Source organism: Elephas maximus, chromosome 17 (genome assembly GCF_024166365.1).
Source record: "Elephas maximus indicus isolate mEleMax1 chromosome 17, mEleMax1 primary haplotype, whole genome shotgun sequence".
Classification (NCBI taxonomy): Eukaryota; Metazoa; Chordata; class Mammalia; order Proboscidea; family Elephantidae; genus Elephas; species Elephas maximus.
Window position 1 is genome coordinate 61,932,791 of NC_064835.1, and position 25,999 is coordinate 61,958,789.

Genomic DNA, 25,999 nt, shown 5'->3' on the forward strand with positions numbered 1-25,999 from the left:
ACTCATAAAAAAAAAAAAAAACAGGAGTAAGTCTTGTGACCTTGGGTTACTCAAAGCCTTATGGACACATCAAAAGTACAAGTGGCAAAATGAGTAAATTGGATTTCATCAAAATTAAAATCATTTGTACTTCAAAGGACACTATCCAGAAAGTGAAAGTATACAGAATGGGAGAAAAATATTTGTAATCATATATATGATAAAGGACTCTTGAAATATATGCAAAGGGTTTGAACATTTTCCCAAAGGTATACAAGTGGCTAATAAGCACACTGAAAAGATGTTCAACACCATCAGCCACCAGGGAAATGCAAATCAAAACAACGAGATACAACTTTAAGCCCACGAGGATGGCTATAATAAAAATGACAAAAGTATCAGCGAGGTTGTGGCAAAACTGGAACCTTTATACATGGCCGGTGGGAATGTAAAATGGTGCAGCCACTTGGAAAACCAGTTCAGCAGTTCCTCAAAACGTTAAACACGGAGTTACCATTTGACCCAACAATTCCACTCCTAGGTATATGCCCGAGATGAAAACACGTCCACACGAGAACGTGTACACAAATGTTCACAGCAGCATTATTCGTAATAGCCAAAAAGTAGAAGCCCACAAGTTCATCAACTGATAAAACAAAATGTGACATATCCATACCATGAAGTATTAACCAAAAAAAACCCAAACCAGTTGCCATGGAGTCAATTCTGACTCATAGTAACCAAATAGAACATTAAAAAAAAACCCAAAACCAAACCCGTTGCCGCCGAGTCAATTCTGACTCATAGTGACCCTATAGGACAGAGCAGAACTGCCCTGTAGGGTTTCCAAGGAGCAGCTGGTAGATTCAAACGGCTGACCTTTGGTTAGCAGCCAAGCTCTTTAACCACTGTGCCACCACGGCTCTACAGGACATTAGTCAGTCCCAAGAAGAAATGAGTAGTGATCCATGCTACAACACGGATGAACCTTGAAAACATTATGCTCAGTTAAAGCCAGTCACAAAAGACCATACACTGTATGAGTCCATTTATATGAAGTGTCCAGAATAGGCAAATCTATAGAAAGTGGATTATTGTGAAGCTTCGGGAAAAATGGGTAGAGGCTGCTAACTGGTACAAGGTTTCTTTTTAGGGTGATGAAAATGTTCTGGAATTATTGTAGTGATGGTCATATAACCCTGTAGGTAATATTAAAAGCAACTGAATTGTGTACTTTAAATGTGCAAATTCTGTGGTATATGAATTTTCTCAATAAAGCTGTAAAAAGTTAAAAAGAAAAAGAACAAGTGAGATAAAGAAACCACTGTATTTTTATTTCAAAACATTACCCATTTGTTAGAAACCAATCTCACACTCATTTTCCCAAAGCACAAAGGGACAGACAGGGTTCTGTCTTCTGAGACACTGGTCCCGAGCACATTCGTGCTCCTGCATGCCTGCGCCACTGTCCAGGGCTCCACGCAGGAACTCTCCTCCCGAGAACCACTGGGCCTGCAGGCTTGTTGCAACGGAGACTTCACTTCTGTAGAGCCATGTGCTTTTCTCCCCTAGCAATAAACTGTCCTTGAAGCTTGAAGAGCAGCATACACACATTTTTCTTTCTAGAACAGACAGCTTCACTCCTTCAAGATCAACTGACACTCCACAGCTAAAGTATTTACAACAGACCAGAGTGTCAGGATGACCAAATCCTAAATATTACATGCTAAATTTTTAGGCTCTTGATTGCTCCCTCCCTCCCTTCCAGCCAGGTTCTTCAGCTCTAGGACAAAGGACTAAATCTGCCTCCCCACCGCCAACCCCCATACCAAGAGTTGGAGGATGGGAAGAGATAAAGAAGCTTCCTGGAGCTCGGGCTCCATTTTCCTAGCTCTAGGCTCACACCTGAGCTCTCACTGGTTCCTGAGCCACTTTACTTCCCTCCTTCCTGCCCTCAGTGGGGCTTGGTCAAGGGCCCTGGGAGCAATTCCTTCCCCGGAAGGTCAGAGAGAACAAGTGAACACAAAAGGAAGTCTTGGTGCCAAAGGGTTCAAGAACAAAAGCTAAGGCTTTTCTGAGGTGAAAACTGCTAGTCTAGAGGGAAGCTCAGGGCAGGCATGCATCAACAGACACGTGCTGAAATGAATGGAACAACTGGAATAGAAATAAAGTTAAATAAACTTTAGGAAAGGTGGGCGGGTGGGTGGCTGGACATTATTCTAGCTTCAGAAAGTCAGAGAGCCCAGATTACAGCCAGAACATCATGGCATTGGTCACAGGTTCTTTACAAAGGTGTTCACCTGTAGAAAGAGAAAAACCAAAGTTAAATTTCACATTTCAGCAGACTATTCAATAGTCATCTACAATGTACATGGAGCCAGGCCCAGGAGGTTTTTGTGAGGAACGGAAAACAGCACGGAGAGGACAAGTGATCTGCCCAGGGTAGCGAGTGGCAGAACTGGGAAGAGATTCCAGGAGTCTCATTTCCCCACTTCTAGAATACCTTAGGAGCCCTGGTTGCATAGTGGTTAAGAGCTTGGCTGCTAACCAAAAGGTCAGGAGTTCGAATCCATGGTCACTCCTTGGAAACCCTATGGGGCAGTTCTACTCTGTCCTACAGGGTCGCTATGAGTCGGAAGTGACCCGATGGCATGTAACAGTAACAGGATACCTCAGGAGCGGAGGTTACTTGGGAAACACATTACAGGTCAATTATTTAACAATTATTACCTCAAATTACTTTCAGCGAATAGGGATTATATTTGTAACTTGTGTAAGCTCCCACATGCTTTGTGTGTGAAATAAAACTTGAGGTACAAAGCACAATACCTATCATACTGAAGTTGGATACAAAGGCCAGAAAGATTAAAGTACAATCAGAAAAAGAAAACCACCAGAAAGCAGGAGGTAAGGTCCTTTTCACCTTTCTTATGAGTTCCTCTTGTTTGGTTCCTGCTTCCGAAAAATCATCATTGACGTCCAGTGCCAGCACTGGAATGTTCAGCAGAGCCTCAAAGTGGAGCCTGTGGAAGCGTGAACATTGGAGGGACAGAAAGAGAAAAGAAACCTGAGCAAAGTTTCACATACTCACCAAGTTTCAGCAATTCAGAGAACAGATCTGAATTCACGGGGCTTCTCAATGAAATCACACATAAATAACATTAGAAAAAAAGTCACTACTAAAGTTGGCTGAAAAGAGGAAGACTGAGGTTTCTCTTTGGTCTTGAGACTGCTACTAAAGGTCAAAGCTCCAAACATTTTAAGTGGACAACGTACCAAGCTTGGATGGGAGAAGAGGTAAAAACTAGGAATGTCAACTTAGTAAAACTGACAATTTCTCTGAAAGTTTTCAGCCCTTCACCATGTGCCAACAATCACCATCACTAAATACAATGTTCAACCTAGGGAAATGTGAAAAGAAAAAAAAAAAAAAAAAAGCTGGAGAAACGGAATCTAATAAAAAGTCCCTTGGAATGTAAGGTTACATCCAGTATTAACCTTCTGAGTTGGAAAATGCTGACCTTCCAGGCACTTCTAGTACACTTTGAACCTTCTTATGGGGACGCATGTTAAACTTAACATGCAGGAAGGCTGTAGGGAGGCAGGTCTCCAATTCTGTTCTTTTCGCCACTTACTTGGTTGTCTTGTGGACAAGCCAGGCTTCGTGCTGATCGTGAAGCTGCTCCAGGTAAGCCAGCTCAATTCCTTTCTCTTCTGCCCTGGCCCTCCGGTGCAGTCTCTCCAAACAAACCTAAAAGACATTCCCCAGACCCCGTTGAGCTTACATGCTGTTACAGTTCAGTCTTGTGGGGGTCTTAGGCCCACTCATGATGTCTGTCCCGGGCACAACAAGCCATGGCTTCGCTTCTGCTGTCTTGTTTTCTTATTCATTTAGAGGGAATTATTCACTGGCTTGACTTCACCATTTTCTTTGCCTTAATCCTGCTTTCTCTGGAGTATCCTAAGTTGGTTAATGGCAAGTGTCATTCACCCAGACACCTAAGCTGGGAATCTAGAATTATCTTTCTTTTCTCTCCTCCAAACCATATCCAGGAAGTCACTAACTTTTCTTTAATCTATTTCCAGTTGGTTCTCTCCTTGTCACTCCTCCCACCTCTGCCCAGTCAGGGCCTGATCGCCTCTCATCTGGTAGCAAGAGCTCCGTACTCACTCTGCCTCCTGCTGGAGGCCAAGTGTAGTGGGAAGAGTACAGGCCTTAAAGCCAGAAAGTCCAGGATGAAAACCTGTGTCCACGTGCACTAGTTCTAACTTCCGCATTCACCAGGGCTCTGCCTGGGGCACTGGCCACTTGCACAGCTTTTTACAGAGATGCCTTCATTTCTGTTCTGCTCTTCTCTTGGGTGTACTTACTTCTGAGTCTCACAGAAGGGGTTAAGGGTGATGCCAGAGAAGAAAATGGGCACTCCAGGGTCCCTGGTTCTACTGTTATCAAAATAGCACCACAATTCCCATTTAATCCCAAAACAAATATGCTATTTTTACCAATGAATTGCAATAATTCTTCGGCTGCCCCCATTCTTCCCCAGCTGAAATACCTCAATTAGTCTCTCCAAAAAAGATTTATCAGCACCCCCACAGTACTAACAATCACTACCACCACTGTCATCGTTGCCCCCTTCTCACAGTCATTCAGCGTGCCCAAAGAAGAAAAGCGGGGAAGATCTTCTTGCCTTCCTTGCTGGGTCCCAGTGTCTGTGTTCAACCTCAACTCCCCAGAAACAAGAGCTGGCCAGGCAGCCCTGTCTCCCTCCCAGGAGTGAGTCCACTTCCACCCCTGCTCCTCCCCCATCCTGTTTTCATCACACCAAGTGGATTATGTTGAAGTCCTGTATTCCTGGGAAAAGGAGAGGTCAGTACTCTTAGTTCTTCTCCTCTGCCTCATGCTCAGCCTCTCGGCCTACTGATTCTTTCAGCTCAGCCATCTCTTGACTCCCACTGAGAATCTGACACCTCTTCAAATTCCGAACAGAATCATCCTTTGGTCCAACTCCCACCCTCTCGCTCCTCCTTGGCCAGATCATAAGCCCTCCTAAGGCGCCAGGGCTTCTCTCTTACCTGGAACCCTACACTCAGCTTCTTCAAGCTCACCCTCTCTGGCCAGGAACTCCTCCTCTCCTCATCACTGACACAAGCCCCCACCTCTAAATTATAATCACTTTTATAATTCGCCTTCTGTGTTTCTGGTCCCAGGCAAATGGAGTCTACTGAAAGAAGTTGCATAAATGTGACCAAGCCAGTCCACCAGCAATTAATGCATCTAACTTCAGCCTGGTCCTCTTCATTGAAGGGTCTCTGTCCTCTGAATCTCGAGTTCGGTTTCATATTCTACCTTAGACCTTATTTACTCTTCTGACATCCTTGTTTCTGTGGAATCTCTTTATTCCCTATGATTTACCTTCTGCCCTACAATCTCCAGAAACTGCTAACACAAAGGCCCCTAATATCTGTTCCAATTTTACATCCAAGGGCCTCCGTCCCAGCAGCAACATTCCTGGGCAAGGCCTTCTCCTCTTTGGCTCCTGCAAGTCTTTGTGACTGCGGCTCTCCCATTCATTTTCTCATCCTGCTCTCGCTCTCAGGCTTTCTCCTGTCCACAAGGCTCAGGACCACCTCTAAAAGCATGACCTCTAAACTAAAGAGAGCCTTCCCTCCATCTAAGATTAGGTGGTACTTCTGGCATTTGACTATATACAAACACAGATTTCTCTCAAAAAATACCTCTTGCCTTGACTCATAACCCCACTCTGTAAGACCCCTTCGAGATCATTTAGTCTGAGCCAGTATAGTTCACAGACAAGGACTCTTGTAGTGGAAAGGCCTTCAGGGGCTGCCAAGGTCACTGCCGGTTGGCACAGGCTAAGGACTACTGCTGTCTCCAGAGATGTCACTGCTCCCTCCATTACACCACTTCCTACTGAGTGCTGGGCTGGCTCCGAAGTCCAAGTCCAAAAGTCATGGGATGCAACTTCTGTAGTGCTTCCTGCCTTACCAGCAGCATCCTGATTCAACAGGGGGCCATTCAAGGCAGTATCAGGAAGAGGTAAGGAAACCCTCCTTCTCTCCCTCCCCATGTCCTATTTAGGAAATCATCCAGACCACCAGAGACTCTGATGACTCAGTTAGAGGGAAGGAAAAACTGAGGCAACTGGATATAGGCCACCCAATCATAGAGTCCAACCTGCAAACCCTGGGTGATAAAGATAGCTTCTGATTTGCTTCTGTTGTTGGTACCCCAAGAGGGACCCTTTCTATGCACAGTGAATTGCTTTGGCACTCTGCTGTACAAGGTCTCAATGCCAGAACGGTATGGTGTTCGCCCACCGCTCTCTGGGCTCTCCAACTGAAAAAACGGGGCTTGGAGAATGCCATCTCTTAGGTTTCCTATGCCCCATAAGGCTTTATAGGTTCTGTGTTACCTGGGGAGTAGCCTGTAGGTAGATGAAGCCATGTAATCTGAGCCTGCTGGCAAACTCCTGGAGAAGAAAAGAATGCCAGTACTGATAGATATGCCATTCGAGGTCAGTGAGGGAACCATTTTCAAAAAGATTCTTTGCAAAGATATACCTGGTTGGAAATGTAAACGGGATCATGGGGAGGGAGAAGAATGGGGAATGGAATGAAAGGCAAGAGAGAGAGAAGCAGAAAAATCAATAACCAACTTGTTCCATGTCTGTTCAAACCACTTACCCTTTCTAGCTCCTCATCAATCCTCAAAAAATTGAGTTGTTAACCCACATCCCTCCTCCCTGCTCAAAACTAGTATGGGAAATAGCATCTAGACTTGAGAGGCCTAATTCGCAGCTCTCCAGATGGATTAACTAACTGCAAGAAAAGGAACAATGGAAGAGAGTACCACTGGTCCTTAACAATGGTCCCTGCTAGAGACCAGCCAGAACGTACAGCAAATGGTGCATTTCAGCTGGAACTTTTGAGACAACATTATCATCATTATAGCAAGCTCCCCTCCCCTTCCCCTAAAACAAATTGAATCCACTAAAAAGCCACCCACCACATTCATTTCATGAGGGCTTCTGAGTCTCCTAGCTCTGAGCCATCTTTTTGTCTTTTGAGAAGTGGATAAGGAACGGTAGATAGTGGTATCATCTATGGAGCTACAATAGCTGTAGTATTACCAAGGAAGCAGACTCTCCTCCAAAGCACAGATGAGTCCTCGTCTGCTTGCTTCCTCCACTGCTGAGCTTCTAATTCAGATAAAGGAAAGCTAAAGCTAAAAACCAAATTAGCTTTGGCCCTTCCTGGCTTCCACAACTAAAGGAGCATATGGAAAACAGGAATTCAGAGCTAAACAGAAACCATCAGGCATCTTGATACAAAACATAATCTACATCCTAAACAATGAACTCCGGTTTCAAAAGCAAAGCTCAGCAACTGGCCACTTCTACGAAAATGAATTTCAGAACCCTGTCTACAAGTGGCTCAAGAAGTGTAGACTGCAAAGCCATGAGTGTCGCAGTAAGACAATGGGCTCCAGGGTCACACTCCTGACTCTATCCCTGGCTCCAACATTCACTAGCTGTGTCACCTTCGGCATATCACCTAAGCTCCCTGAGCCCGTTTCCTCCTCTATAAAGAGGGGTAACAGACCTAACTCAGAGTTGCTTTGATGATTGTATGTCATAAAGTGCTTAGAACAGTAATTGGCACTTAGTGTTCAAAACATCTTAGCTATTACTACAAATACTTTTTCACTGGGATATGAAGAAGCTGGAACCCGGTGGCACAGCAGTTAAGACCTACAGCTGCTAACCACAGGGTCCGAAGTTCAAATCTACCAGCCACTCCTCGGAAACCCTAAGGGGCAGTTCTACTCTGTTCTACAGGGATGTTAGGAGTCGGAACCGACTCAATGGCACCTAACAACAACAATATGAAGAACCTAATTTGGGAGTCCCATAAGCAAACTCTTCTAGTCTGGAATGGTTTAGCTATAGTCTAGCTGAAGGCAACAACAACAAAAAAAAGAGGTGACTTCTGTAACTCAGGTTCTGAAAAATATTTTCAGCTTCTTCATAGGTAACTAAACCAAAACTTGTCAAGTCGATTCTGATTCATAGTGACCCTACAGAACAGAGCAGAACTGCCCCACAGGGTTTCCAAGACTGTAAATATTTACAGAAGCAGACTGCCACATCGTTCTCCTGTGGAGCAGCTAGTGGGTTCAAAGCGCCGACCTTTCAGTTAGCAGCCGAGTGCTTAACCACTGCACCACCAGGGTTCCTGCAGAGGTAACAAGACGATGAAATTAAGATCTTATAAAGAGAATTTGGTAAGTACTTGTTAATATACCCTATAAAAGGGGCCCCAACCTTTCTTGAGAATGAGCACTTCTTTCTTTCTCCAAAGCTGGTGGGGAATGGGAAGAGCGGGAGCAGAAGGGTAAGGGGCTGAATGCTAACGGGAGGGAACCGCTGTGAGGTCTGAGTGCAGGGGCTGCAGCGAGGAACCTGCCTAGGGACCTAGGAAAGGGGCCCTGCTTCGGAGTCACGGGCTATTTCCTTTTACTCAAACAGAAACGATTTAGATTTCTTCCTCCCTGTAATCCGTTCCACCAAACCTGCGTTCTTCCTTTGGAACACACGTGAAAAAGTGTTCAGTCTCAGTGTTCCCTGCTAGACTAGGATGGCTGTGAAGGCCACACTCACTGCTGCAGCCTCGGTGCCCTGCTGTGCCTCAACACAGGAGGCATTCAATTCCTCTGTGTTGAATGAAGAATAAATGCGTGAATGCATTTTAAAAGAATAGGAAGAGTCTAAGTAACCATCAAGATGAGCAGAATTTGTAGTTAGTTATCTGTTCTGTCCCAAAAAATGCCCCTCTGAAGACAACATCCAGGATGCTGTGGCTGTCCATAATGCAATCAATTCTCATCTCTTCCAAGTAAATGCTAAGATCCATGTGGCTTCGTAACAATGCATTTGCACTTAGCATACAAGTATCCCTACTTCTGTTTTCCTCTGAGGGTCTCACACGCATACCTCACTAAGGGGCTAGAAATCAAAAAGTCGGCTGTGAATATGTTTCTAAGCAACCCAGGTGGTTATATGTAGTTTGACTTCCTAGCCCAAGAGGTGAGGCTTAGGAGAGGGGAGAGGAAGAACCCTGTCTACAAATGGTTGAAAAAGAACCAGAACTTATAGCCCAACCATTTGTAACTCACTTATTTGGCTTTTTTAAAAAGTAGGTTCTCTCCCCGTACACAGAGAAGCAATGTGTAGCCTGGAGGGTTTGTTTTGCATATTTCACAAAATATCGCATAAAGTCAGAAAAATCACAAAGCATTTACAAGTATACCCTTATTTCTTTCCTCCAGGGGCTTTATGGGAACACTAAGGAGGAGAAAGAGTTTATCTAATTTGGAATTAAATAGGTGACCAATTAACTTAGTGTCTTTAGAAGTGAATGAATGGACAAAGAGAATACAGCATTTTCCATTTTGCTAACTTGGAGAGGCTTAAGCCAGACCATTATGTTTTAAAGTATTATTTCATGCTGACAGAGGTCATTCACAACCTTCAGAGAAGGAAAAGCCCAGCAGGGTTCAGATCTAGATGCCCTGACTTTGTCTCTAGACAGCCTGACCATACATCAGAGCCTGTCTCTGTGGCTGAGCCAGGAATTCACAGCCTGGGCGGACTAGTTCACTGGGAAGAGATGAGGCTGGCTTCCTGAGCTGCGGCAAGGCTGTATTACTCGAGCCTTCACACCTCACTCCCTCAGGTGGTCAGGACAACACCCCTCCCCTGACCTGACACAGGCACTGTTGTCCATTACAGACTCTGGTCAGTAATAGCCCTGTCACAGAAGAAGGTGTCAAAAAAGACTAACTACAAGACAGAAGCCAATTTCACAGATGTGTTTTTTCCACCCGGAAATCCTTTTCTGAAAAACAATGAATATATGTCTTGTACTATATTAAGAACACTCATTTTTAATTCTGTCCACTTTCCTCTTCAAGGTGAGAGCCAACCACTGATTCATCTGGTTCCCTAGAACATATGCTGCTACTTCAGTGTTTACTCTGTGCCGCCTTTCAGCATGTAATGGTCGCGCAGGTAGCTACCAGGCTGTCTCTATGCCAGAACAGAATAACGGAACATAACCAGTGGTAATGTGGGAAATCGAGTGCATTCAGTTTATGAAAAGCACAATTTCCTTTCTTAACATATACAAAAGGAGCCCTGGTGGCGTGGTGGCTAAAAGTGCTTGGCTGCTAACCAAAAGGTCAGCAGTTCAAACCCACCAGCTGCTCCACGGGAGAAAGATGTGGCAGTCTGTTTCCATAAAGATTACAGCCTTGGAAACCCTATAGGGTCACTATGAGTCCGAATCGACTCAATGGCAATGGGTTTGGTTTTTTATTTTTGATATATATGATGCCCTCTTGGAATCATAAGTCTGGACATATCTACGTGGCATTATTTTTACAAAGAAGATGGTTTTTCAAAGCACAATTTTCAATGACAAGCACGGTGTGGGGCGTGAGCGTGAAGAACAAAACATGCAGCACTGAATGTGTGGCTTGTAGCTGGTGCAGGGCTTAGTGTCTTACCTGTCACTGTACACAGACCTCTCAAAGACCTGGACCGGCTCCCGGGCCTGTAAGGGTTCGAAGGCTTCCAGCTGTGTTTTCAGGCGGCTCATAAAGGAAAATGTCTGGAATGTGTAGGACCATCGTGCTGGCTCCCGGTACATCATATCCAGTAAGTTTCCAAGACTTTGGGCAGTAGAGGCCTAGAGGGAGATTACAAAAGAGGAAAATTTCCTAGAAGGAGTATATACCCCATGGTACATAGTCCCCACCTCTACAGGTTTAACAGTCAATGAGGAAAGCAATTTTAAAAGTTTTCTTCCACTTAAAAGGTACAATCAAGCAGCCAGGGGTATACAACAAGGTGTGGAAAAGTTTTTGTGTGAGAGACTGACTTGATTTGTAAACTTTCACTTAAAGCACGCACACAAAAAAAGGTACAATCACATTCCCAGGATTAGTCCAAGCTACATACTACCTTATTAGACAAGAATCTGATAGAGGGAGATGACCTGCCACCTTCAATGTAACAGAAGAGCAGAGGAAGAACTATGCACAGAAAGTCTCCCCCTCTCTCTCTATATACACACTTCACTGGTTTTGCTTCTCTAGACAACCCAGCCTAAGACAAAGACCAAAACGCCCACTACCTCATTACAACTGCTCAAGCTGAGGGACAGTAGTGAAAAAGCACACTGTTAGATTCAAGATAAGCTGGTTTTAACAAAACACAAAAACCTCTAAAGGGCACCCTTACTGGAAAGGAAGCTTGTGTGGCTTCGACTGGGAGTGTTACGGCTGTACTCTATATTGATTTAAAAAATTAGTTTTCAAATGTAAAAAAAAAAAAAAAAAGAACCATGCACAGAATGAGAAGTCATTTAGTCACTGGTTTGGTGGGTCTATGTGGGGAGGCCTTAACAATCAACAACCATCTGAAACACCACTTTGAATCAAATCTTTCCATTTTAAGACTATGTTGCCTCTCTTCTGAGCTTCCATCTGTGGCTACCTCTCTGTCAAACTTCAATCCAGACAAGAAAGCAACTGCTTATTTGAAAACCCAGCTAATTAACCAACAAATAGGATCCTCTATCCTTCATACAAGGGCGACAATTTGTTCACAGGCAATCCCCAGGTTACAGTCGAAATCCATACTTAAATCTATCTTTAAGCCGAATTTGTAGGTAAGTCTAAACAGGTACATACGGTTCTTATTTCGTGTCAGTCAAAAGTCTGTCTTAGCATATATATATATTCCCTTTCTATGCACCTAAAACACTTAAGAAACACTTCCAAACCACACGTTTTCAAGAGTGTAACAAAGTAGTGCATGTGTTCATTATTACAGACTACTGTATGTATTTAACTCAAAATTTAATATAATAGGCTTTATGGCATCCATTCTTAAGTATGAGTTATTCATAAAGTTCAACATTCATAACCAAGAGACTGTTATTTTAAAAAAAAATTCCTCCTCCTTCCATTCTAGAGGCTTTATGAAATGCATCTGAGGACCCACGTACTCCACATGTGCAAGTGGGAGGGTGTGTGGGATCCTCAGGAGCCCTGAGTTCTATCCGTGCTCCGCCACTGACTCAATACAGGAGAGGAAGTATTTGCTTTCACGCACTCAACTGCTGTCAACTGAAGGCCTGTGGTGGATTAGGTGCTACATGGGCTAGGTGCTGTAAGAGAAACAGAAAACAGAACTAATATTTATTTCAGTGTTCACTATGCTATATTATCTTGTTTGATCTTTGAAACAGCTTCATGAGGTAAGTACTATCACTATATTCATTTTCCAAAGAGGAAAATCCACTCAGAGAAGTTAAGTAACTTACTTGTCTAAGGTTTCATGGTGAATAAGTGTTGAGTAAGGGCTCAAACCCAGCTTCTTCTAACCTCTTCATATAAAGGTGAACAAGACATGGCTCCAGAACTCAAGAAGCTCACAGTGCAAAAGGCTAGGGTTAACAAGGACATAAGAAGCTAGAATATAAAGTGGAACATGTGATAAAGGGGTAATTATATATGGTTGAAGGCATCTCAGGAAGTTTCTGGAAAAAGGTGGCATTCAGCTGGGAATTAAGTGATACGTGGAATTTCCACAGACGGAAATGGGGATTGAGAAGACAGCATTTTCAGGTGGAGACAAAGATAGAGAAGGAGAAAAATGATGAGACAACAAGTAGTCCAGCTTCCTAAATAGCATCCCTAGATTCCAAAGAAGCATCCTAGCCATACACCTGAAACTTTGAAAGGCATCAGCAGGTGCAATGCAGGTAACAGCAGGGTGGATCAGAAAGCCATTTTACATCTATGGAAGGGAAGTTGCTCCCTACAAACACACCCTGGCCTCATAAATGGCACCTAGCTAAGAGCTGGAGTTAGAAGCAAGGGGGCAAATCTGAATCTACCTGAGTCTCTGATGTTATCACTAAAGACTGTGGAGCGCAGCCCTTGGTCTGTGGCATAGTTCACAGATTGCATGAATGCTGACCATATGGATGGGGTGCTTGTGGTAGGTTGACTAGATGAGGGTTATTTCACTAGCGAGCTTTGGGCTACCAAAGGGAGGATATATTCCTGAACAAAAAACTGCACCAGAGCCTACATGACTTCTGAAAGAACCCATCTCAGCTATAGAAACAACTGCAAACATCCCTTCAAATGTATAAACAAATACAGGGAATGTCGCTGAATATAAAAACAGCCAGCTGTTCAGAAGAAGAGGACCAATCTGTGCGCTCAGGACAAGCCACCTCCTGGGAGACAAAACTGCTGGCAGAATCAGAAGACAAACAAACAAACTCAGTGAGGTTCAAGGGACTGTCTCACTGATAAAACAAGAATACATGCAAAAACCAAACCTGTTGCCGTTGAGTCGATTCTGACTCATAGCAACCCTACAGGACAGAGTGGAACTGCCCCATAGGATTTCCAAGGAGCACTTGGTGGATTCAAACTGCTGCCCTTTTGATTAGCCTCCATAGCTCTTAATTAGTACGCCACCAGGGCTTCCAAAAACAAGAATAGGCAATCATAAAAGAAGGAGCATTATGAAAAAAAAAAAAAAAAAAAAACACAGCATTTTTAGAGGTGAAAAATGTAGTTGCCAAAATAAAACACCCAGTGAAGATAGTAATTAGACTGTATACTACAGCAAGTGTCCCGAGTGGTGCAAACGGTTACTGTACTTGGCTGCTAACTGAAAGGTGGTAGTTGGACCCACCTATAGGTACCTCAGAAGAAAGGTCTGGCAATCTGCTTCTGAATTGTTGTTGCTGTTAGTTGCCCTCAATTCTGACTCATGGTGGCCCCATGTGTGTACAGCAGAACTGCTCCACTGCAGTAAACCTAATTAATGAATTAGAAGACCCCTATAAAGTATCTGCTCGAGAAAGTCTCCCTACACTAAGAGGGGGAAAAAAAAAGGGCAGAAAATTATGAAAGGAATGAAAAGACACGCACGGCAGAAGGAGGAGATTCAATATATATTGTAATACAGTGGTAGGGTATTTTTTTGTTTTTTGTTTCTTTTGGAAAGACACATCAAGATGTAATGTCACTTGTGTTCCAGCTCACAAGTCATTCGATTTTGAATCAAATAACTTTCCAAACAGGGGCCCAAATGATTTCCTGCAACTTTAAGTACCCCTAGCTCAGACAAATCTAATCAAGGAAATGATCAGATATAGACAGAGGGAAAACGTCACCCCAACAAAAGAGGAGCTGTGCAGAGGAAGACCCCCGCCCACAGGACAGTGTCTTTCTCCTCAAATCTCACCACTTTTCACTGAAAATCACTGTGCAAATAGGAGTATGTGGGCTCTCTAGCTAAACGGACAGAAAAAAAGTTTAAAACCACGGTACAATAGGAGTTCATGTCAGAGGGAACTGGTTAGATAGAAAATAAGCTAAAATCAAAGAAAAAATTAAGGAAAATCTCTCAGATGTGAGGCATTCCATTCGAGAAATTCACTGTTTGCCAGAAAGAATTTATATATGTTTACATATAGAGCAGTTCACAGAAAGAGAGAGAGAGCGCGGGAGAGGGGTGCTCACGACTAACTCTACCCTCACGAAATGTCAACAGTTCATTCAGACAGACAGACAAATGAAACACGCTATCGTGGGGAAAAAATATGCATTACGTATAAAGAAAAAAGGATCAGCACCACATAACACTTCTCTCCAAAAGAAACTACCTTTCACATGCCAGGGCAAAAGAAAAACCTTTTTAGACAAGCAATCACTCAGGAATTACACCACCCATGCTCTTTCTAAAAAAACTTCTCTAGAATGTATTCCAGCCAACTGAAAAATGCATCAAAATAAAGAACTAAGAGATGAGAAGAGTGTGGTAAGGAGAAAGCAGTGGTTAGTAATAAACCAGCAGAACAGAGTTAAGTATAAAGCAACTATTGTTCATATGGTTATGAAGCTTAATGCCAATTCAAGAATTATTGTTACAAGGGAAATTTCGTAATGTAAAAACACTCTGGATCTGAAATTTCAAATTACTGCAATACATCTGATGGGTAGGGGCCTGGAGAAGAAGGTAGTAACAGAGCAGTAAAGTCGTTTTTTCCACAGACACTGCATTAACACTGATTAAAAAAAAAAAACCCAGTAGCTGATGAGTTGACCCGAATCATGGCAATCCCATGTACATCAGAGCAGAACTGTGTTCCATAGGGTTTTCAGTGGCTGATTTTCTGGGGGAAGTAGATTGCCAGGCCTTTATTCTGAGGCACCTCTGGGTGGACTCAAACCTCCAACCTTACAGTTAGCAGCTGAGCACATTAGTCATCTGCATCACCCAGGGACTCCCATTAACCTTGAAAGATAGAAACACATACTTTTTTTTTTTTTTAATTTAAATGTCAACACTGGTAGAATAAAAATAGATAACTGAAGGAGAGAAAATGGACGAAAATTTGTAAATACAGCAAAAGGAAATGAAAATAAATAGAAAGAACAAGATAAAGTAGCAGGCAAAAACTAAATGTAATTCAGGAGTAACATTCCCATGAAAGGGAAATCCTCAGGTTGGGTAAAAAACTAAAAATTTTGTTCATAAAGAAACACCGAAAACAAAATGACAGGCTGGTTGAAAACAAAGAAATGGCAAAATCCACCAGGTAGATGGAAATAAAAAGCAGATGGGGCAAAATTGTACCCAGAAAAAAAAAAAAGAGCATTAACTGTTATAAGAAGCTACAATATACTAAAGACTCCATGGAGAACTCCTGAACCTTTTATAGGGTCTACATTGTTGTTACTGTTAAAAGCTCTTTGCTGTTCTTGGATTCCTACTCATAGTGACCCCATGTGACAGAGTAGAACTGCCCCATATGGTTATCTAGGCTGTAACCTTTAGCATTAAAACATATAAACAAACAGTAAAGTCAATTAAAAATACAAGAAGAAACTGACAAAACACAATGAAACTACAAAATTTTAACACATTTCTCTCAGAAATTAATGGAGAATACAGATCCCAAAAATGAGAGCTCAGAGGGTAAGAATTCTAAATCTTTTTTTTTTCTTTCCCACATATCTGAAACTGGGATATGTCTTACATTTAATGGTTATTAAACTAAACTCAACAGACATTTTAATTATCCTTTAGAAGCATTATTAAATTGACAATCAATGACATATCAAAAAACAAAACAAACAAAAAACCGTTGCCAAGTCACTCATAGCAACCCTATAGGGCAGAGTCAAAATGCCCCACAGGGTTTCCAGGACTGTAATCTTTACAGAAGCAGACTGCCACATCTTTCTTTCATGGAGTGGCTGGTGGGTTCAAACCACACACCTTTAGGTTAGCAGCTGAGCAACCAAGGCTCCTTATCCTTTTACATATTTACGTAAAAAATGTGTGTATATGTAATTTTTTTTCCTCTGCAGAAAAAAGTATAAAGGACGTAAATGTTAACTCTTACCTCTGGATAATGGGACTGCAGAAGTACTAGTTACCTATGTCTATGTAACAAATTATGTCAAAATTCAGTTCTTAAAAAACACTCTCATTTTCTGTGGGGCAGGAATTTGGGCAGTGGCTTAGCTGGGTAGTTCTGGCTCAGGGTTTCTCATGAAGTTGTAGTCAAAATGTTGGCTGAGGCTACAGTCATTTGAAGGCTTGACTGGGGCTGGAGGATCTGCTTCCAAGAAAACTTCGCATGTAGCTGGTGGCAGGAGGCTCTGGTTCCTTGCTGTGTGGGCCTCTTTATAGGGTTATTTTGAAGCCCTCAGGACATAGTGGATGGCTCCCCCCAAAGAGGGTAATACAAGAGACAGAGCGAGAAGGAAGCTACAATGCCTCTTCTAACCTACCCTAGAAGTCACACTCTGCTACTTCCCCTATATTTTATTCATTAGAGGCAAGTCACTAAGTCCAACCCGGACTGAAGGGGAGGGTAGTTAAGTTCTCCCTCCTGAAGTGAGAGGTTATCAAACAACTTGTGGACATATTTCTAAACTGACACAACAGGTGATGTGTGGTATACCGAGAAAAAAGGATGTAATTTATTTTTTATGGAAAAGCTAATTTCACAAACACACAGGCACATATATACCTATAACATAAAAACTTAAAAAATAAAATCCCTCAATAAGCATGATGTACCTGCCAAAAAAAATGTCACACAATTCTAGGCTGGAAAAACAACAAGTTCTATGATATTCTCTACCATTTAGACTACATTCAGAATGTCCTGTTGAGTGATGAGTACCACTCTTAGTAAACTCCAAGTGGGAAACTAACAAACCGAAGCTATTATCTAGACAAAGTTACTTCAGAATGAGGAACAGTCTGGGGGAAAATGGAGGTGTTTGGCTTGAAAGAAAGAAGACCTGAGGGGGAGAGGACACGGACAAATCATTGCCTTCAACCGTCGGAAGAATTAGCGTGTGGAAAAGTTAAAAGACTTAAGAGGCAGAACTTGAACCAATGAGTCAGAGTTACAGGGACACAATGTGATTCAACACAAGGAAGAACTTTCTAATAACTAGAGTTGTTAAAAACCAGAATGAGCCACTCAGTGAATGTTCCGGGTGGGCGGCAGGAGGAGCTCATGGAGTGTGAGGCCTGGTGCCGCCACCCCCTCAGCTACCTCTAAGGTTCATGTCCAAACCAGTCCTTCCCTGCTCCCACTGCTGTGGCTGGTGTTGAAACCAACCCTATGGACTTTCCCAAAGCAGTGGACCTCAGACTACGGCACAAGGTCTTAGTGAAGTGCGCAGCGCCTGGCATAGCGCCTGGCAGAGCAGGTGCTTCGTACGTATCAACTGTTATTTCTGCGCTGACTCAAGGTGTGACAGGATCCTCTCTAAGGTTCCTCCCAATTTCTAAGAGCTTATAAATCAGTTAAAATCACTATAACTAACAATTAATTCTGATGGTCACCTTCAGTAATAATAACATAAACACTCAGGGGTAGGAATAGCAAAATTAATCTTCAAAGCTAGGGTGGTCGGGCATGCTTTGGGAAACCACAAAGAACAGAGGCAGTCACGTACTTACACGGACATATAAAAACCACAAAAATCAAAACTGAACATATCCAAACAAGCCATATCCTCTCTGGTGTACATGGTCTACTTTCTGGAATGGAGCTATTTTAAAAAGGATATTCACACTGGGCCATTTCACCTACTCAGAACAAATTAAATTATTCTAGTTAGTTTACCCACCCACGCCTGCCAACTACCCACCAGAGCCGAAAACTTACTTTTTGGGTGCCAGCAGCCTGGACATCCTGCCATGTTCCTACAGGTTCTGTAGCTACGTGCCACTCTGGGTAAGTTTTCTTCAGTAACTTCACAAAGGTGGACTTGCCCACAGCTGCAATGCAAACAGCATGTATTGGGAGGATTCCCAAGTCAGGGTTGAAGAAGACTGCTGCTAAGCTCTGCCACAAATGCCAAACCCAAGGAAGCAAGTAGCAGTTTTTCCAATTTCAAAACTCAGTAGCCATACCACTGTCAAGACAGATGGTGGGTCAGGCCATGCTAACCAGAGCCACCACAATGAATATAGGCAACAGGGAGGAAAAATACCCTTAAAGTTAGATTCGCAATTTTAACGTCCCAGTCCTCTAGAAGCAAAGAGTATTCCATAACAGTTAAAAATGTAACAGAACTGTCAAAAGTAGTTGAAATCAACAACATAAATTGTAAAGCTTGAGTCATAGTTCTATTTGTTTGGTGACAGTCTAAAAATTGCAAGTTTCTGAAGATCAGAAACAAAGATCATGACCCTTGTTTATTCGATAAGCCACAAGTATGCAGAGTGCTTACTATGCACTCGGGACCATGCCAGGCACTGGTGTACAATGGTAAACAAGACATATGGTAGACTATGCCCTCACGGAGCTAGTATGGGGGGACAGGTACTAATCAAACACACAAACCCATTGCCGTCGAGTCGATTCCAACTCATAGCGACCCTAAAGGACAGAGCAGAACTGCCCCATAGTTTCCAAGGAGCGCCTGGTGGATTTGAACTGCTAACGTTTTGGTTAGCAGCCGTGGCACTTAACCACTACACCGTCAGGGCTTCCAAACAAACACACAAGTAACTAATAAATTGTGTCAAGTGCTAAGGAAAGAAAAATACAGGATGAACCTAACAGAGCTCAGGAGGTCAGAGAAGGCCCCTCTGAAAAAATGGCATCTGAGGTAAGACCAAAAAGATGAGGTGTCAGCCAGGCCACAGGCAGGGAAGGGTAATCCAGACAGAGGGAGTAGCATGAACTATGGCTTAGAAGAAAGAAAGGGGCACACCACAAGACAGAAGTCTGAGGGTGTAAAAGGTGACCAGTATGCTGTAGCACAGCTATGTGAGAGAGAAGCGTGGCTCAGGTGAGTGTGGAGAGGCAGGCAGACAGGGGCCAGGACACGCAAGGCCTTGTAGCTAGGCTAAGAAGTCTGAATTCTATTCTAAGGGCAATGGAAGTTAGTGATGAATTCTGAGCAGGAGAATTACAAGATTCCATCTCACTTTAAAAAGATCACCCTGCCAGCTGAGTAAGAATGAATAGAAGTGGAAGTAGGCACACCAGTCAGAAGGTAACATGTTGCTTGGACCAGGGTGATGGCCAAGGAGATGGAAAAGCAGTGGGTGCTTTGAGAAATACTTTGGAGATGAAACCACCTAGGACAGTACTACCACATTCAAGTTACCTTTTCCCATTTATACCAACGTCTGGACCATATTTCTCCTGGGCTCCAGAGCCATTATCCAAGGGCCCTCCGGAAATCTCTACTTGGACGTCACACAACCACCTCAAAGTCAATATATTTCCTACATGAACTCATCATCTTCCTCAATAGACTGAGTTTCCTCCTGTATCCCAAACCTTCGGGTATGGCACCATCATCCACTCACTGTTCATGTCAGAACTTTTCCTTACCTGCCAAACCCAAGTGGTCACCAAGTCCTTTTGTATCTATTTTCTAAAATTTCCCCATCTGTCATTTTCTCCACCTCCATGCTCAAGGTCAGGCTCTCATCTTTCCTTGCCTCTTCGACTCCGGCCTTGCCCTCTTCAATCCATTATCCACACTGCAGCCACACTAAACACACAATAAGACTGCTTAAACCCTTTGACAGCTCCCTGCTGCCTTCATGACAAAACACAAACCCTTTAGCATGGTCCATGAGATATGTCAAGATCTAGTCCCTGCATCTACCTCTCCGGCCTCAGCTTCCCTTTAGGTACCTTGTGCTCCTGCTGGACCAAACTCCCTGCAGCTCCAGTCATGCCATGTCCTCCCCTGCAATGTGACTGTGCCTAAGCTTTTCCCATTTCCTGGAGCACCACCTGGTCAACTTCTACTCAAACTTCAAGATTTTGCTCAGATGTACCTCCTGCAGGAAGCCTTTCTAGACCCTGACACCTCCAAGCTGGTCCTGGCCTGGCATTCAGAGTGAGACTCCATCACAGTGGTTGGAACAGTGTTTCTTTCCCCAGGGAAAAAAGCCAAAGCCCAGCCTAATGACCAGACTAAATGAACAAAATGCATTAACACATTAATTTCTGTTCCTTCTGAAACCCACGTTTGTAAAAATCACAAAAATGTACCTTAAAAGTATGTTTGGAAATCATAACAACTATTTATATACTGTAATGGAAGGCTCATTCTTCTCTATCTGAGGTGGTCTTTCTCAAGTGAGTTCCAATCTCAGGAAGAACCCAAATGGAAATAAGAAAAAGAAGGGGGGCACCCTCCCAGCCAATTCTATCAGCCAGTCATGGTAACTGCTTGAGAGCAAAGAGATGTGTCAGCACACCGGCCCACACATCCAATACGTGACATTTATTACACACCACTCCGACTTTTCTCTGAATACCCGGGATAAGAACAACGTGAATTTGTGCATTTTGTACAGTCATACTCATCTTTCAGTCCCCACCTCCACCCAACTCATGTGTGCCTTTTCACATCTGCTCAGCCTCTGCTCTTCCCACACTTAATATACAAATGCCTTCCCCTGCTCTTCTGGGCTGTCTAAATCCTTTCCTCCTACCAAGCCTAAGGCCCCGCCTCCTCTATGAAGGTCAGGACTTGTCTAGCTCACCCTGAAGTCCTACTATACTGGGCAGTTTAATCAACCAAGAAATACTGATCAACTGGCTACTAAATGTTCGGCATTTAGTTATTTTATGATTATTTCACGGATATCAGTTCTGGTTTCCTAGGAGCACAATTTTTGAAAGTATGCTCCAAGTGATCATGATGAGACTTATATTTGAGACTGCTATCTAGAACAATCGGAGAAAAATCAACAGAGGAAGTTATATTCCATACTCATATACCAGACCACTCAATCAGAGTGGGCTTGTTACACAGCATCTAACAGAGTGGTAGGGAGCTACAAACTGGCTGAGTTTGTGTATTTTCAGATACTTGCCCAGCCTGAGTAGCCCCCAGTTTAAACTACTTGGTTCAGTTGGTCAATATTTAGATTGCAGGTTGTAGAATAACTTTAACACATGGTTCTGCCTATAGGCTGAAAAGCTCTTTTAATTAATATGAAAAGATGGAAGGCGGGTGACTTGTTAGGCAGGTCAGATGGAATGACTATCAGAATTACTTACACTTTTTTAAAGTCAAAGACAATTATTCAAAAACCTGGAGATGGAAAGGAGGGGCTCTGAGGTTTAGGGAACATGAACTTCATCCCTGAGATCAGACACTATTAGTTCATCCAAAGGATGGCAGGGCTCTGAGAAACCGACTCATGCCATTTCAACACACAATCAATACTCAATGCCAACAGATTAGATGCAATGCGAAACACACAGTTCCAATTCCTGGAACGTGCACATCTGATACCCAGGGCAATGCCCCTACCTTGCACCCCACGTCCCATTCCAAGGCTTCTGGAAAGCCAGTTTAGTAATGAGAAGGCTGTGTCAGCATAGAATCAGTGCAAATGGCGTGGAAGGTGAGGGCTATGCCATCCATGCTGCTGCTGGCATGGAGAGTCTGGGTCACTTACCATAGGGCTGTATTTCTTCAGCTACACTCCACTGGAACTCGGCTGTGCCAGGCACTATCCACAGCTGTGGAATAGTTATTTAAAAAAATAATTCAAAGTTATATATTATTATTAAAACCAGACACACCATAACTTTTTCAGTACTGTGATACCTGATTATAAGTTTTTTTCCTTCCTGCCTGAGTTTTGGCTGTATTTTAATGACAAACTTTTCAAAGTGTTCACAGGGGCTCCGCAGAAGTGGTGTTTGGTTCCCCACTTCTACAGAGCCTCTTCCTAGTGACCAGACACCGTGTCCACCCAAAGCCTCTCTCCTTCAAATATCACTGAACTGACAAAGTTCTTCCCTTTCTTGGTCTCTATGCAGAGTCATCCTTTTATGGTACCATTATCTCAGATTTAGTCAGACCCCAGCTTAGCTGTTATCTTTCAATATGCTTTTTTTTTTTTTTTTTTAACAAAGAACAAACATAACCTCTTTATTTCTGTTTGAAAACCAAATGTTTGGTTTGGGTGACGAGAACAAGCCAAGTACTAGAGAAGATGGCCAGCTCTTTCTGTTTGTTCCAGTGTGCTCCAATGGAGGAAGAGGCTAGATGGGATCAACGTGGACTGCTTCTGTCCATTAACGTGTGGCTTATCCGGCTTGGTACTTCCTGAGCAGAATTGTTCCAATAAAGAAGACTGTTAAGTCAGCTGAAGACAGTGATGGCAAATATGGAGAATTCAACACTTATGTGCAGTTCAGTCCTATGTCCCCATATACACTCTAAAATTCGATACGTGGTCAGAGGTGTGAATGAGATCAGGGTGCCGGCCTGTCTTCGTTCTACGGCTCCTCTGATTCTATTATGCAGAACATCGGGGTTTTGAAGACATCTGGCTGCCTTGGAAGGAGGGTAAGTCAGAGCATCCGGGCGCTTTTGGAGGCCATTTCCTTGGCAGCCTGCTGGGCTAACCAGTACTTGTATCTCTTGGTCTTGGGCTTCTCAAAGCTCACCACAGACATAGGCACCCTCACAGTGTCAAGCCCATTTACCGTCACCTCACACCAATATTCACCCCACCGTGTGATGGGCTCTTCTGGTAATTTTATTGCATGAGGGGCTACCACAACACCAAGGTTCTTGAAGAAGTGGCGGGCAACTATTTCAGGGTTTAGCTTCCATTTGACATTGTTCTTCATTCCCACTTTCAGGTGACAGCTTCTCAGAAATTTCACTGTCGCCTCACCTGCCTTGGTCTGAATCTTCTCTAACTTTCCTTGTTGTCTCAGCAATTTCTCCTCTTCAAACAGCTTCTTGTTTTCAGGGGATGCATACACTGCTAGTCCTTGAGGGAGGAGTCGATTACGGCCCACAGATTTCTTTACTGAGACCAGGTCACCCCGGATTCCACTTTGGGGCTGTGTTTCGTGTCCTCCACTAGCTTGTAGATGCGGTGTCACCGGTGCAGGCGCGGCTTCCTGCCCTCTCCGGCCAGTGGCACCTTCCACCAGCGCTCCACGATGACTGTGCCCCGACTGTGAAAGAGGCTGAAGTCGCGCTCCAGGCCAGGGGTGCCTGCTCCAAGTCACGGCCGGAAAAGCCCTGGGACTCCTCCTCGCAGCAGCTGCTCAGCGCCCGCCCGCAGCAGGGCTCTGGCCGGGGCCGCAATCGCGGCCGCTGCCATGTTCCCGGGCGCGGAGGGCTCAATATGCTTTTAAAGTCATAAGATTTGGGAGGTATCAAACCTCAGAAGCAACATATTTATAAACCGTCCCTTAGGGCCTTGACCATCATTGTAATTCGTTGTACGTGCCATGACTTGAAACAGGGTAGGAGGTACTTTCTGGGAGTGTGTTACTTCAACATGTCAGTTTGTATCAGTACCGGGACTGTCATTCCACACGGTGGACAAAGGATTCAGGTGTTAATGTCCATCTTTTTCTATGTCATGGTTTTTCCTCCCACAATTTTTTTATAAACTACGATGCCTACCGTAGCTACATTATGCTAAAATCCAGTCGGTAAGGTAGTATCTGATGTGACATGCAAAATAACATATTCTATCATTTCAAATTTAATGTAGTTATATTTCATGAGAATCTCTTAAATATTTTATCACCTTCGGGCATTTTCTTCTCTTGAACATGAAGAAAAATCCTACAACTAAAATTCTTTACCAAAAATGAAGCAAAGGCGTATGTAGACTTATGTGTGACAGACTGACTGGATTTGTAAACGTTCACTTGAAGCTTAATAAAAGTTAATAAAAAAAAAAAAAATGAAGCAAAGGCAGTAAATATAAGCTAACATCTTTTTTTTTTTTTTTAAGAAAACTTGAAGCCTTTATTTCAGAAACTGCAGTTGACACTGCATTCATTCACTCAACAGAATTTATGGAGTAACTACTAAGTGTCAGGCACTATAACGAACGTGATGAACTAGACTGAGATCCTGCCCTCAAGGAACTTATATTCCAACATCCTATGACTGACTAAGCAGGATCATCCCAAACAGATTCTAAGAGCATCTGGGCAAACTTAATAAAAACCAGCCAGCAGGCTTAAAAGAAACTTAATAAATTTTTGCCCCCAATCCTTTTATTTTCGTTTCATGGGAAACTGTGAGTGATAGTCAAGGTTTCGTGTCAATTTGGTTGGGCCATGATTCTCAGCGGTTTGGCAGTTATGATGTAGCCTGGCAGTCATACGTTGTTGTGATCACCTCCATGATGGGATCTGCTGTGAGAAACCAATAAGATGAAATGGAGTTTCCTTGGGGATGTGGCCAGCATTGAATATCAGTGGACATTGTGGCAAGGCTCATGGGCTTTTGCTCACTCTGGGTCCTGCAGCTGGCTCCTGTTCGTCTGACCTCCAGTTCTTGGGACTTGAGCTAGCAGCTTACCCAAGATCTTGCCTGCCGATCTTGGGATTTGTCAATCTTTCATAGCCTGTGAGCAAGAGCCCTGCTCTCTGACCTGACAATCTTGGGTTCGCCGCCCCCTGCAGCTTCGCCACCCGCTGCGTCTATATAAATCAGTAGATGCCTGTATCCTGAGCCATGGACTTGGGACATTCCAGCCTCTACAACCACGCGAGCCATTTCCTTGATATAAATCTCTTTACATATATATTTATACACTTTACTGGTTTTGCTTTTCTAGAAAACCCAGCCTAAGACACTGTGTTTACAAAAAAAAAAAGTTCCCAGAGACCTACATCATCCTGAGACCAGAAGAACTAGTTGGTGCCCGGCCACAATCGACAACTGCCCTGACAGGGAGCACAACAGAGAACCCCTGAGGGAGCAGGAGATCAGTGGGATGCAGACCCCAAATTCTCATAAAAAGACCATACTTAATGGTCTGACTGAGACTAGAGGAATCCCGGCAGTCATGGTCCCCAAACCTTCTGTTGGCCCAGGACAGGAACCATTCCCGAAGACAACTCATCAGACATGAAAGGGACTGGACAGTGGGTAGGAGAGAGATGCTGATGAAGAGTGAGCTAATTATATCAAGTGGTCACTTGAGACTGTGTTGGCATCTTCCGTCTGGAGGGGGGATGGGAGGATAGAGAGAGTTGGAAGCTGGCAAAATTGTCACGAAAGGAGAGACTGGAAGGGCTGACTCATTAGGGGGAGAGCAAGTGGGAGTACGGAGTAAGGTGTATATAAACTTGTATGTGACAGTCTGACTTGATTTGTAAACGTTCACGTGAAGCTCAATAAAAGTTAAAAAAAAAGTTCCTCACAGCTTCCAGATTAAGATTCAAATTCCTCCGTTTGGCACTCAAGACCCTCCTTGATCTGGGCTACTCCCTCCCCCAGCTTTTCCCGCCAGATGATTCATCCTTCCGCAGTTGCATTCGCTGTGAAGTCTCCTTGAGTTCTCTCAGCTCCATTCTGTGCCTAGCAGAGCATTTCTAAAAACCAAACTTATTG

The 25,999-nt window shown here is 43.5% G+C and overlaps 1 protein-coding gene and 1 pseudogene across 3 annotated transcripts in view; both read right to left on the reverse strand.

The window, feature by feature from the left end:
- Window positions 1-1,292: 1,292 nt before the first annotated feature.
- DGUOK (deoxyguanosine kinase) overlaps window positions 1,293-25,999 on the reverse strand; it is a 30,964-nt gene continuing 6,257 nt past the window's right edge. Inside the window, exons 2-8 of one of the 3 annotated variants that reach the window (XM_049856955.1) lie at window positions 22,071-22,134; window positions 18,295-18,407; window positions 10,571-10,752; window positions 6,417-6,564; window positions 3,615-3,730; window positions 2,903-3,002; window positions 1,293-2,279 (exon numbers count right to left, since the gene is read on the reverse strand). In XM_049856955.1, coding sequence (XP_049712912.1) covers window positions 2,253-2,279; window positions 2,903-3,002; window positions 3,615-3,730; window positions 6,417-6,564; window positions 10,571-10,716 — 537 coding nt within the window. In that variant the 5' untranslated portion in view covers window positions 10,717-10,752; window positions 18,295-18,407; window positions 22,071-22,134 and the 3' untranslated portion in view covers window positions 1,293-2,252. The remainder of the gene's footprint in view (window positions 2,280-2,902; window positions 3,003-3,614; window positions 3,731-6,416; window positions 6,565-10,570; window positions 10,753-18,294; window positions 18,408-22,070; window positions 22,135-25,999) is intronic. The other 2 variants (XM_049856954.1, XM_049856956.1) reach the window with 2 other exon arrangements.
- LOC126060721 (39S ribosomal protein L9, mitochondrial-like) lies at window positions 22,146-24,242 on the reverse strand (annotated as a pseudogene).